General features: G+C 40.7%; 1 protein-coding gene across 1 annotated transcript in view; it reads right to left on the bottom strand.

Moving 5' to 3' along the window:
• The window catches only part of PDIA5 (protein disulfide isomerase family A member 5), a 171,417-nt gene that overhangs the window by 34,277 nt on the left and 122,296 nt on the right, over positions 1-14,844 (bottom strand). Inside the window, exon 15 of the mRNA XM_056861153.1 lies at positions 8,724-8,854. Within this exon, the coding sequence (XP_056717131.1) occupies positions 8,724-8,854 (131 nt within the window). The remainder of the gene's footprint in view (positions 1-8,723; positions 8,855-14,844) is intronic.

Raw genomic sequence — 14,844 nt, 5'->3', positions numbered from 1 at the left:
TTCTTGTATTCAAAATCTGAGACAGTTTTGTAGGAGATTTATCTAAGCTGGAACAGCGAGTCTTAAACTTCTATACACACAAATTTGGTAATAGAGACATATAATAAAGATGCCAAGAGGATCCATCCAGGCATCCATAAAACCCAGGACAATATGGAAGGCTAAGGCCCATGAGCACTGCAAACCAAAGAAATTGACAGGTTCAATGTAGAGGTATGGATGGAAAGTTTCCATGCTGATGAGATCTATTCCTCTTAACAATATTAAATCAAGTTCTGGGTTACAGCTTGGGATGGCAGACATTTCCTTGCAGTTGACAAGATGGATGGCAGCCAAGACCTTCCTATTTCCCTTATAACTAATACGATCTGCACCAATAAGGGAGGTTTGGCGGGGAGGGTTACAAGTGCTCTTGGCAGATCACATCTGGACTTTTAGAGAAGGAGTGGAATAAGAACCAAATACCAGCACACCTTTCCCTCATGACAGAAGCATCATCTCTGGGGATAGATGGCAGGGAAGGAGAGGGAGAAAGGTGCATTGCGCTGTGCCTGACATTAAGAATCTTACCCCACCCTTCTCTTGGCACTCCCAAAACATAGCTAGGATCCTGAGACTAATCAGTGGCATCCTGCACAGAGCAAATCACCTTTGGTCATGATACTCAGTAGAAAGCTGTGAATGAATCTGCCATGTAGTGCTTTGTCCCAAACCTGTAACCCTGCCCATTCAGAAACTGAGACCAGTATTTGTCAAAACAAACCAAGGTAGTCTGCAAGCTGAATCACAAACTAACCACAGCTAAAATAAATCATGGCAGAGCATTTTGCCTGAACCAGAATATCCTTTTACTATATTTCAAGGCTGAAAATTTACAAATTATGAGCAGTGAGATTCTAGACTGCCAAGAAGATTATGTGTTCCCAAAATGAATATTAAACTTTATTTTATGATCTTGGCTGTACAAAAAATTGGTTCTGATTATGCTTTGCACTTATGTATTTATTTTTATTGATTTATATTTATATCCAACCTTTCTGCCCAAAGCCAACAAAACGATTAACTAATAAACAGCATGATAAAATACATTACAATATGAATTAAAATGCAGTTTGGATCCTATTACTGTTAGGTGGATCTGTAACTGGTTGTCAGATAGCACCCAAAGAGTGCTTATTCATGGTTCCTCATCCACTTGGAGAGGAGTGACTAGTGGAGTGCCTCAGGGATCTGTCCTGGGCCCTGTGTTGTTCAACATCATTATAGATGACTTGGATGAGGGAATAGAGGGGATGCTTATTACATTTGCAGATGATACTAAATTGAGAGGGGTAGCAAATACAGGGTGGAGAACTGGGCTAAAACAAATAAAATGGATTTCAACTAAGATAAATGTAAAATTCTGCATTTAGGTAGGAAAAATCAAATGCATAATTATAGGATGGGGAAGACTTGTCTTGGCAGTACTATGTGCGAAAAGGATCTAAGAGTCTTAGAAGACCATACACTGAACATATCTCAGCAGTGTGATGCGGTAGCAAAAAAGTCAAATGCAATTTTGGACTGTATCAACAGTAGTATAGTGTCCAGATCACATGAAGTGATGGCATCACTTTACTCTGTTCTGGTTAGACCTCACCTAGAGTACTGTGTTCAGTTTTGGGCACCACAATTTAAGAAGGATGTAAAGAAGCTGGAACTTGTCCAGAGGAAGGCAATAAAGATGGTGAGGGGTCTGGAGACCAAGTCATATGAGGAAAGACAGAAGGAGCTGGGTATGTTTAGCCTGGACAGGGAATGACTGAGAGGTGATATGATAACCATCCTCATGTACTTGAAGGGCTGGCGTATAGAGGAAGGTGGGGAGTTGTTTTCTGTTGCCCCAGAAGGTTGGACCAGAACCAACGGGTTGAAATTAAAGAGTTTTCAGCTAAACATTAGGAAGAATTTTCTGACAGAACAGTTTCTCAGTGGAACAGGCTTCCTTGGGAGGTGGTGAGCTTCCCTTCTTTGGAGGTTTTTAAGCAGATAATAGATGGCCATTTTCAGCAATGCTATGACCTTAGGCAGATCATGAGAGGGAGGGCACATCAGTGTTTGGCTTTTGTGGCCCTTTTTTGCATGGTCAGGGTAGTTCCAAAGCCACTTTGGGGTCAGGAAGCAATTTTCCCTCAAGGCCAGGGATCCTGGAAGTTTTTTGTTTTGTTTTGTTTGCCATCTTCTGGGCATGGAGCAGGGGACACTGGGGTGGGGGTGGGACGTAGTTGTGACTTTCCTGTACTGTGTACGGAGTTAGACTTGATGACCTTGGCAGTCCCTTCCAACTCTATAATTCTATGGTTCTACAAACAACTAAAATACGTGTATTAAACAGAAGACAACAAATTAAAACAAGAAGGAAAGAAGGAACAGGGATCCTTGAGGGAACACCAGATGAAGCAAAGAAGTCTTCACCCCCTGGCAGAAAACAGTAATCAAAGGTGACAAAAAATATCCCTGGGGAGAGTGTTCCATAATTTTGGAGCCATGACCAAGAAGGCCCTCTCTTGGATAATCACCTGACTAGCCTCAGAAAGTGAGGGTACCCAAAGCAGCACCTCAGAGGATGACTGTAGTTGGTTGGGTAGGTTTGTACAGGAGTAGGCAGTCTTTACAGTATGTTTGTCCCAAACCATACAGGCCTTAGAAGTCAACTCCAGCATCCTGAATTGAGCCCAGAGGCAAACTAGGAGTCAATGTAGATAGACCAATTCTGGACTGATATACCCCTATAATCAATGTTGTACTGATATAACACTGCCATGTATTTGTTTTGTAATAATGAGGTCAGCTGTGAGGAGAAACACGTTGGAAACGGATATGATCACTGAATTGGGAAGCTATACAAAATACATATGGCCATTTCTGGTCCTATGCCACTTTTTCTGTAATAAAGAAATTAACAGGTGCAGTTCTAAAAATTCCATCTAATTAGTATAGTAAGTCAAGCAGAGATGAAAAATATTTCCTTCTCTAAAATCCCTTTCTTAGCTTGTGCTCTGAAAGTGAAGCTTCTACCAGCTGCAACAGAAAGAAAGCAAGTAATCTACCTTCCCCTGCTGGCATTGCTTTCAACGAACACAGAACCCATTGCAGAACTCCATTAACCCTTACAAGTCCACTTGTTCTAAACAGCATACATGCTAAACGCTGCAATGGCACAGAGGTAACTATGGCTACGGCTCTGCCTACATTTTCTGTGCAAATGCTGCTTTTATCTTGTACTTTGTCAAGTGGTTGTGACATGTACAGCCCGAAGGTTCTATGTCAAACTTAATTTTGCTTCACGAGGGTAACATTAAAAGGCAGGTATTTCAGTGGAGGTAGGCTTGTATTTTTCAACAGGCCCAAAACCCTATGTCATTTGGGGGTGCAGACAATACACTATGCCTCAGTATAAGGCCACCATGACTCATGTTTTATCAATACGCTGAAACCCTAGACTATTAAAAAACCTTACAAGATACTGACGACAGGAACATACACATGCAGAAGCATATTGACCAAATGTTAAATGGTGTGTCTTAAACTGCAAATGTTAAATCATCGACCGAGAAAGACATTTATATATTATACAGTTGACATGGCTGCATGCTAAAGGTAATCCCCTTTCTATTAATTAAATCACATGCAACATTTGAAGGTTATTAAAGATTTAAAGTAGAATCCTGTTATACAAGAACTAGAGGCTTTATGAGTGCAAAACCTAACAAATTTATCTGTAGGTTTTAATGTCACAGTTGGGAATCTTAGTTTTCCAGCAGCATTGCATTTCTTGCCTTGCTAGTGTTCAAGTCCATTAAACTGACTCATAACGTTTGGAGTAAGAGTAATGTTTAACAAATATTTTAAGAGCAGCTCCCTCAAGTAGTAATTAATACACTCGGACAAAAAGCAAAGAATTAAGTAGTGACTGAACAAGCAGGAAATGGGTTTATGGATCCATCTTTAAAAGAAAGAAAACTAAACAAATGCTCTAGACACAGCTGACATCAACACTATCAATACATCAGTTCTCAACATGGCCAACTCTTTGGATACATAAATCTGGAGACTGGGTCCATGAACAAACTTTCTACAAATCTGAAAAAAGCCCCATATTTGCAGAAAAATCTGAAATCTAAAAACAGTTATATGGGAGGATTAAATCCCCCCCAAATAACAGAAGCAGAGTTTATACCTTTAAGACAGGAGATCCCAGTGTCCATTTATAGAGGCTGCTAGGCAAATCTATTAACAGCAATATCTAAACTCTCCAGGTGTTCCATCTAGGATAAAACTAAAGCTAAGATTCCCCTCCTCTTCCATAAATGGGGGGGGGGATTCTGAAAAGAAAGGTTATCTCAAGAATAACCACAATGGTAGTGTAGTGCCAACTGGCTCAATTTAATTGAACCTGGCAAAAGAAGTTTGATTCAGGATGCCTTCTAACAAGACCCCACAGGTCAAACTTGCAACTGGGAAAGAAGTCTCATTAGCTGAAACAATAGTTGGGTTAAGTGAAATTTTCTCTTATGATTAATGAGGCAAACTAATTATCAGCTTTTCCACTCTTTGCACTCTTTAGAGCCCTGCAAATTGAAGCCATTTGAAAGTTAATAATATTGGCAATTGCCTTCTTTACTATGCTAGCCTGGGAAAGAAAGCCTTCATTTTCTTATTACTACATCCTAGTTTCTATCAATTAGATAATTTCTTAAAGTGCAAACATCTAACAGCAAAGATATAACCAATCATTCTATAGTAAGGACAGGACTTATGGCCGACTTCCTGTGTGCCAGTTGATATCAGTAAGACACAGCAAGAATGCATTTTAAAAAAATATTTCAGAACTCTTACTTTTAATTAAAAATATAGTTGTCCATGTTGTACCAATCCTCTCTTCTGAACGCAACCTACCAATCAACCCATCTTACAACCTTCCCTAACCAGGGTAAGAAGATGCAGAGGGGACATAACTCCAGCCTCTCTTAAGGCATATCTCAGAAACAAAGCAAGAAAAAGTATTTGCAACCCTTACCCCACCCCCAAAATGGCATTTCCATGGTTCCATTTTCTAATTCCTTTGTTATCTTCTTCCATGCTATTCTTTGTTTCTATACAGTCAGCACATGAACCATATGACAGCTGGTGTAGTGTTGTGGGGAAGAACACAAGCTATGTGCCAGGATGTCCCCGTTCAAATCCAATTGCTCATCTGCCTTAGTTAAGCAGCTATTTTTCAGCCTCATCCTGTTCACCTGTAATTATTAGGATGCTAATGTGGGCTTGCCTGACGGGGCTGTCACAATAGAACAGCTATTGAGGTAATGTATATCAAGTGCTTTCAGCACTAGGGAAGAGGTGCTATATTAAGTACTATTGTTATTATAAACACACCACCAAATCCTTCCTCGCTTAGTCTTCAGCACATTTATTTTTCCACCATTCTGCTACAAATCACTTACCCCATCCGTACTACTTTATGATGGCTTATTCCCTCCACTGAATCTTCCCTACCTTCCTAACAAAGCAAAGGCTGTTCCTTCAGCTGCTGTGCAAGGGGCATGGGGGGGATGTCACCAAGGCTTTTCTAGTCAGAAGTTCTGACCACTGTCCTGAGCAACTAAAAGTGCAAAACTTTGAGGGCAAGAGGGTTGGTTCACAGCATCTCTAAGATATTCCGGAGGCTTCCTATTATGCCACAAAATGAGAAGGAAAAAGGAAAAATAGCCTGCAGCTTCTCCCTAAGTTTCTGGAGGATCTAGTACAGACAAACAAATTTTCCATTTCTTTTTTTCACATTCAAAAACATGTCTTAAATGGGAAATCAGACAACTGCAGAAGCTACTTCCATGATCAGAGAAATAGCAGAGGTAGCTATTGGGATCCTCTGTCAGTCACACGCCAACAGATCCACCCACAGGAATACTGCTTTATGCACAATCCACTCTGAGCCGGGTTCGTAGCTTAACTAAACTAAAACCTTTAAGAAGCATAGAGGAGTTCAAGAAACTATTCAGATCAAAAAACAAACCTTAGTCACGTAAGAAGTCTGTAGCTCTTTACTGAACACAGTAAGATGGCACAGGCTGAAGGGCTTCACTGACCTGGGATGTGGCTCTGAATAGAGAAAGAAAATTATTTGAACTAAAGCAGCCCGGCAATCTTACTGGTCCTCCCTTCTGCACTAAAATAAGCAAGTTAGTAGTAATTGGCAGGGATAAAAACCCTGAGAGGTCCCCATCATTGAGAAAGTAGTAAACAAAGATAATCTATCAAATTTAGCAGAAGGCACATTATCAGTGCAGGAAGGGAACTGTCTCAATACACAATGAATTTGTACTTGTTCTGATGCCCTATTATCTCAGTGCAAGCAGAGACATAAAATATTCAGTTGTCACTTCCTACAGTGCTTGATTAAAGAGGCTAGTATACATATGAGCACAAAATGTATCAAATGTACCACACTCTCTCTCCCATTTATGTAAACTAAAACGGAAGTCACAAAGCATCCTGGACACAGGGACATCATCAGGTTGTATAATTTATCACACAGCTCCTAATTAAACACATATCAATCATCGAATGGAACTCTATTCTCAAAGGACTTGCAGAACAGAGGTACAGCCAGCAACAGCAACTTCTTTATAATAAAGGACTAAAGTTATTATAATAATAACTGGTATCAATATTCTCAGTCAGATTGCTAATAAGCATTATTCTCTGCCTTAAAAGAATCCTGTTAGAACACAGAAGGTACAGAACAGCACTTATGAGGAAGGAAGGATAGCAGAGCAAGGATTTTCGGGCGGGGGGAATAGTGCACAGGTAAATCAATATGTATGTGAGATTTGTTGCATCATTAAACTGGAGAACATAGTATACAGCCATAGTGTACAGTGATTTTAACCCTTCAAATCCAATGAAACGAAATGGGCTTGAACAGCAAGAATTTAGGTTTAGCTGGATTGAGGTTCAGGTTGTTCACGGCTTCTAGAAGGAAGTGAGAATCAAAGGTGCTCAATAGTTTCATGATAATGTTAAATAACCTTTTCCCTACTCTTCCAACTATCTAGAACTCGTGTTTAATTTGGTTGACAGAAGAGTATGAAACCAAAGGTATTATGTGTGTTTCATGCAACTAGGAAGTCACCAGTGTTAATAACAGAACAATGTTTTAAATAGTTAAAAATTGTAGCCTTAGCTTTGATACAGAAATCCTCTGAATTTCAAGGCTCCTAAATGAAAGTTGTTGTAGAACTAATGGACCATTTCAGTTCTCATGCTTGTCTCTTGAAACCAAGAACAGCCTGAGCAATAACTATAACAGGCTTATTATCTGAGGTACCATACAATTCTTTTAACCAAACTTAACATATGTAGGCATGGGAAGTGATGTATCAAAAAGAGGCCGACATGGGAGAAGGAAGAGCCTTTTCTCCATATTTATTTCCTAGGATTGGATCCTATGTGCAGATCTTTCCCATGTTTAACTAACCACTACAGCAGTTCTTTCCAGCCCCAGGAAAGTTTATTTCTGGGGAATTTGGGACTTGCTTGGAGTAAGAGCCAAATGAGTTGGGAGGTTGTAGTGGGGTTTCGTAGAAGGATGAAATCACTCCCTTATTCCTCTTCTTTTATCAAAGCTGTGTGACCAAAGAGGCAGAAAGGATGATTGCATCCCTTTCTCAAACCCTTCTGCAGCCTCCCCACCCATATAGCTATTACTCCACATGGTCCCGCAACCCCAGGAATAAACTTTCCTGTGGTCAGCAAGGACTGCAATGGGGAAAGGAACGCAAAAAAGATCCATGCCTGTCAGCATCTTCCACTGATGGATTGTGGGATCCAACCCCCAATGTGGAAGCACCACACACTCGGAAGAAAAGGCTAAGATTAAATCAAACACCAATAAGCTGCCCTGAATGAGGAATTTTACAATTCAGTTTATTCAGTTTTTGTCCCAAAGTAGTTTTGCCGACTTTGTGTTTTTGGTGTTAATTATTTTATCTTGCTTTCCTTTGCACCTCATGTTCTGTTCCATAAATTTTATGTGGTATTAGAGCTTTAATTCCTCAGTATCCCTTCCTCTAGCCAAGTTTAATCTTCGCTCATAGTCCATCCCACATCTCCTTCCTTAGGCTACTCAGAACGCAAACAGGTGCATTCAACCGTAGCACACAGATGTGTCTTTCTTCTAAGCTCTTTCTGTTAGTTTTCTCGAGTTTTGTGTTGTTGTATTTTTTTATTTCATTGTAGAAGGAAAGCACTTTAGGAGCAGGACGTCTGTCTTGTAGGGCACCTGCCATGATCACACACAGTGAAGGCAGTATGTAAATTTTAAGGAGCAATCCATATACAACTCCAGCTTTTACCACTGCACATTACCTCTTTACCAAAATTTCTGGTTCATATACATGATTTTCTCCTGCCATCAATATACAGTGATTTAAGGGGAAATGGCATACAGCGATATAAGGAGGAAAATCTGTACATGTTTAAAAGCCTTCTCCACAATCCTGTGCTTAAGACAAATGTCATGTCTGAAGCAATTATTTGTTAAAACTACAAGCAACATCCTTGCATCTGACCTACTCAAAATAAATCCATGTTGAAGTCTGGTACAGAAGCACTGTACACCATTTCTCTCTGGCTCAGTCTGTATGAACAGCCTCCCTTCCTGACGACAAACATCTACTCACATGGGGCATAGAACATGACAAGGGCGTGTCTCTTTTTCTTCAAAAATTCCCTGAAGTCTTCACCAGCAAGGTGGATAACACTTGTTTGCCTTTCTTCCCAGCTTGGTTCCGGTGGAGGTGGTGCCTGAGGACTGAAGAAAACAACGTTATAGGCTTATATTTATAACACATACAGAATCCCTGAACTCTCCACAGATGATGTTTGACAAAATAAACACATTGAAAACTCTACCAATCTCAAAAACTAGAGCAGATGTTCAGAAAATGAGGAACAAGTCCTTTTCTTCAAATCATACATTTTGGTTTGAACCCTAAGGGTAATGTCAGTTCTAAGGCTGACACAAGGCACAATCAAATCAATATGGTCCATTTTATGCAGACAGAACAAGCAACCAGGAAAATTTAAATAGAAATGTGAGACGCAGTTGATTACTATGTACACTGGCTAATGGAAGTAAAGGGAAAAAATTAAACTTTTAAAACTAGTAGTCCCAATGGGCATTGTGGTGCCAGAGGCCTGAATAAATAGCAGTTCTATTTACACAGCACTAAAATGCCATTAGATTACTTGCAGTGATAAAACACACTGTAAATTTGGATAGCAAGGCGGCATGCAAAAAAAATTAAACAGACCCACTGTATTGCCTTTAGCAGGAATAATAAAGTATAATGAAATTACTGGCCTGCTTGGATTTAGTAAGATTCCTTGTTTAACAAGGAAAAAAATCAGCCCTAAGACACTAAATTATACATTTAAAACAACCAGATGCCTCTATCATCCTAGTGACATTGTTTAAACTGTTTAGATACCTTCATCTATCTATGCAATTAAATTTTATATCACACCAATACCACATAATCAGTTCAAGGTCAATTGTGAATTTTTCAACCAAGACTGAGAGGCACATGAGGGAATCCACATACAATTCAAATATATGTGGTTATTAACCTAAAACCACTATCATAGTGATCTATGACAAATGAGATGTACAGCTGTATTATCCACAGATGTCACACAACGATCAAGACACAACTGCCAGTGGAAGAAGAATGAGCTAGAACCCATGAATCTATACCACTTATGGTGGTGCTATTGCCTGGAGCAAGAAGCCTTCCCCTGATGCCAGAGGCTCTCTGTCAGCAGAAGAGCCTTTCACATCCACAGAAAGTAGTTAGGGTTAGAAGAACATACCACCATTAGTTTAAATAGATCTTCAGGAACCAAGCCCATGTTTCTCAGCCCAGCTGAAAAACTATGACTGAGAAACATGGGACTAGCAAGATGCACACAGTTTATATGTGCTTCCCTTGTACTTTATAATTCTTACCTCATTCCTTCTCAGAACAATTATCATTCACAGATTAAGATTGAGATACAAATTCTCAAGGCCTTAATTGAGTTAAGGTTTGAACCTGACGTCCCTGGGTTTTTTTGAGCAGCTGAACGGTCTACATTTGACTATGAAATTTTTTTATACATCTGATTCTCACCAGATTGCTTTTTTTGACACTTGTGTTTATGTTCATGAAGGACGGTTGTGAGTCAGGCCACAGACCAAACCAACAGATAAGAACTCATTGCTTCATTACACCAGTTGTCATTTACCATGGCTAATCAGGAATCTTCCCTATAGCTCCTTCTTACGTATTAAATGGGATACCACATCCAGTTTTGAGAATGACATGGAAGCTGAGAATCTAACTCAGAAGTTTCAACAATGTGGATACCCTATCAGAGTTGTTACATCAGCCAGAAAATGTGCTAACTGTAAACCAAGGAAAGATTTATTAAACATTGCACCTCTACTCAGGATAGCTCAATCTTTTTTTCATTACAATTTTCTTCACTGGCTGCGCAGATCAGGAATATCATACTTTGACCCTGGCATTTGTTAAACTCCATTCTGTCCTGTGATACCAAGCCTGTTACTGGATGCACAAGATCTCAGTCCATCAAAGATCTTTTGATTCATGCTGACTTTAAAACTCCTAGCATCACACCCATTTTGAAAGGCCATTACAAATGTCATGGATGCACCTGTTGCACACAGGCGATTCAGACCAAAAATTTTATTCATCCCTTTACCAAAAGGGCCTTCACTTTGAATTATTTTCCAATTGCTTATCATCTAATGCTGTTTACTTTCTTATTTGCCCCTGCGATCTTTTATATGTGGGCACTACCACACGTCTTTTGAGATACAGACTCTGAATACTGCAGCAAAATTAGAAATTGTAAACTTCAAGCTCCTTTGATCTACTTGATTATAATGGCCTTTAGCTATATACAATAAATCTGTACCTACCTACCTACCTACAAGCTCCTTTGGTAGCTAATTTCATGGAAAAACACCATTTACCATCTGATTTTAAGTTTTTGGTTATTGACAGGGTACTACCTAGACCCTACCAATCTCATAACATGGAAAAAACTACTATTACAGAGGGAGGCCCACTGGATTTTCACTTCAGTTTGCAGCCTCCATTGCATCTGCTAGCTCTTGCCTGGCACAATTCTTTGGAATAATTAGATCTCTTACATCCCTAACAGAGGGACAACCAAATTTAAATACAGATTCAGCCCATAGCTGTGAGCCATTTCCGAGCTTTTTTGAGGATAAAGCCTTGACGCTCTGCCATGACCTCCCAGCTAACTTTAATCATGATGGAACTGGAGGCCCCTTGCCCATCATCAGGTCCAATATTGGACCACTTCAGCCAGCTTTCGTTGGATGATTTGGATAGGGTCCTATTGGCTGCAAGGCCCACCACTTGCCTCTTGAACCCATGTCCCTCCTGGCTGGTCAAAGCTAGGGAGGTGTTGAGGGTCCCCCGGGGAGAGATTATCAATGTGTCCTTTAGTACAGGGACCTTCCCAGGGAACTTGAAAGAAGCAGTGGTGCTTCCCTTCTTAAAGCCATCATTAGATCCTAGAGATCTTGTCAACTACCACCCAGCGTCGAACTTATTCCTGAGTAAGGTAGTTGAGAAAGCAGTGTCCGAACAGCTTCAGGCCTTCCTAGATGAGGCATCAGTCCTAGACCCATTTCAGTCGGGCTTCTGCCCTGGCCATGGGATGGAAACCTCTCTGGTTGCCGTCACAGATGATCTCCTCCAGCAGCTGGATCAAGGCAGGCTGGGGCTGCTGATACTTTTAGACTTGTCAACAGCCTTTGACATGGTCAACCTTGATCTCCTAGACCACTGCCTTGCCGACATTGGGATTTGGGGTTCAGCCCTTCAATGGCTGTGCTCCTTTTCCCAGGGTCGGGGACAGAGGGTGGTGCTTGGGGATGAGGTATCGCAGTGGCACCCTTTGGTGTGTGGGGTTCTGCAAGGTGCTATCTTCTCCCCTATGTTGTTTAATATCTATATGTGCCCCCTTGCCCAGCTTGTACAGAGGCTCAGTCTGGGCTGTCATCAGTATGCTGATGACACCCAGCTATATCTGCTGATGGACGGCCATCCAGACTCCACCCTGGACACACTGGCCAGGTGCTTGGATGCCGTGACTGAATGGTTGAGGCAAAGCCGGCTGAAATGAAATCCATCGACGGAGGTCCTGTAGCTCAGTCGGGGTGGCTCTGGGGTGGGGTGCTGACTCCCGGCTCTTGATGGCATGCAATTGACACCTATGCCCGCCGTCAGGAGCCTGGGTGTGACTCTTGATGCCTCCCTGTCAATGGAGGCTCAAGTCACAGCCATGGCCCGGATGGCTTTCTAGCATCTCTGCTGGGCCCGGCAATTGGTACCTTACTGCTCCCGCCCTGACTTAGCCACAATGATCCATGCAACGGTCACCTCCAGGCTGGATTACTGTAACTCGCTCTATGTAGGGCTGCCCTTGAGACTGCTCAGAAAACTCCAGCTGTTACAGAACACTGCAGCAAGACTCCTTACTGGGACATGCTGCAGGCACACATTAAGCCAGTGCTCTGTCATCTGCACTGGCTCCAGCTGGAACACTGGATCAAGTTCAAGGTGCTGGTTTTGACCTTTAAAGCCTTATATGGTCTGCAACCTTCATATCTGTGGGACTGCCTCTCTGGTATGCCCCCCCCCAGAGAACACTACGTTAATCAAATAACAATCTACTGGTGGTCCCCGGCCCAAAAAGTATCTGGCTGGCTTCGACCAGAGTCAGGGCTTTCTCTGCCCTGGCTCCTGCCTGGTGGAATAGTCTTTCTAATGAGACCAGGGCCCTGCAGGACCTTAAAGAGTTCTGCAGGGCCTGTAAAACAGAGCTATTCCACCAGGCCTATGGCTGAGGTCAGCTATGGTTTTCCCATCAATTCCGGCTTCCCTACCTTCCCCCACACACACACACCTCTATTTGGATTTATTACAATCTATGTTGGGGGCTCTGACTGTTTACAGGCCCTACTGTGGACTACATGCTACTGGGAGTGCCATCTTATACATTTTGTGGATGTTTTTATGGACTATGTTGGGGCATGTTTTCTTATTCATTTATAGCGCTTTAACATGATTTTATTGTAATTTAAATATTTGTGTTGAATTTAATGTTATGTCAACTGCCCTGAGCCCAGCTCTGCTGGGGAAGACGGGATAGAAGATTGGAATAAATAAATAAAATACATTATCTCCACATGGTTTTAATGACCGCTTGGACCTATCTCCTTTCTTATAAACTCAGCTCATTTTTTAGTTTTATCTTACATTTATTATGTACATGGAATATCTCAGTTTGCTCTCGGTCCCTTTAAGGATGTATTTCCCTACATGCATATAGGCTTGGCTGATGCAATGTGTTCCACTTCAGCCCATAGCCTTCTATACTGCATATTCTTATTTAAATTTATGGCTTCAATGTTCTATACTGGAAGTTTTTTTAATTGGGTTTGAGAGATTTTCCATTTTATTTACAGGTGTATTTGTTTACTAATTGGTGTATACTTTATTTCATTTATTACAGACCTATAATTCATAAAGGATAATTACTTCATTTTCGATGATCGATACAGTAATTCCCACGTAACCTGGTTGTAAATAAGTTATATGTATGTATCATGTGATGTCTGTGCTAGTTATACTTTTGTTTGTTGCATCCCAAGGTTACAGTCCAAAGAGGAGATATTGAAACAGGACATTAGCCGGCAGACCGTCCCTGTTGTGGTTTTGTGTTATATTATCAACAACTTTGTTTTTGCTCATTATACAGACACTGCAATACATGTCTCGCAATTTCTTTTTCAACTATTTTGCATATTTTTGTAGTAGCTACAAGTTGTTACTTGCAACCTCTGGTGCTGTGCACTTTTTTTCGGCCTGGTCCAAGTACAACATTCTTTCTAGCACTCAAAGAACGCAAAGACTTAGCCCTAGAGACAATTCAATGGCTAGTTCTTGGACAGCTTGTTTTGTCACAGATAAACTTCCTGTGGGAACCAGGCCTAGTTAAGAGTTTTTCTCACCATTCCATGTATTAGCATTTAAGGTATGTGCAATATACTTTAAGTTCCCTCATAAAGGAATGGTGAGGCCAAATTAATTAAACTTGCTTTAATGATTTTTCAGGAACCACAGATAATAAAATTGCACAATACTCTTAATTAAGCTCAGATGTTCCAAACTAGAGGGTATATGCCTCCAGGCATATGTATCCCAATTATATGGTTAAAAACTCAACAGTGCCAAGTAGTTTTCAACATGTTAAAACAGAGAGGTCTTTTTACGTACCCTTGCTGCTAACCTGGCAAATTTAAGGTTTTTGAACAAACAATTAAGAATTCACCCACCCTTTACCAAAAAGACACTTTTGTATTTCTTTTCTGTACACAAGGCAAATTATTCCAGAAACATACAGAAGCATAACTGCACATGCATTTTTTTAACTCATGGATTTACCCATTTGATTCAAAATTACACAATTTACCCCAGGCTATTTGGCAACCTTCACGATGAATAACTTCCACAACAATCAAGAAGATGACGACAACCACCAAATCCTGCCTCTTAGAATTACAGTTTTCAATACTTATTAAGCTTTAATTTCTACAGTGCTAGGCACAAAACAGATTTGTGTAAAGATGCTACTTTTCCACAGCCAGTAATTATTCTTTTAGTACCTAAATGCAAAATGAAATCTGAAGCACACCAG

The sequence above is a fragment of the Euleptes europaea genome, chromosome 15 (assembly GCF_029931775.1).
Source record: "Euleptes europaea isolate rEulEur1 chromosome 15, rEulEur1.hap1, whole genome shotgun sequence".
In the NCBI taxonomy this organism is placed as follows: Eukaryota; Metazoa; Chordata; class Lepidosauria; order Squamata; family Sphaerodactylidae; genus Euleptes; species Euleptes europaea.
Note: the sequence above shows the minus strand (reverse complement) of the source record. Positions and strands in the feature narration are given on the sequence as shown.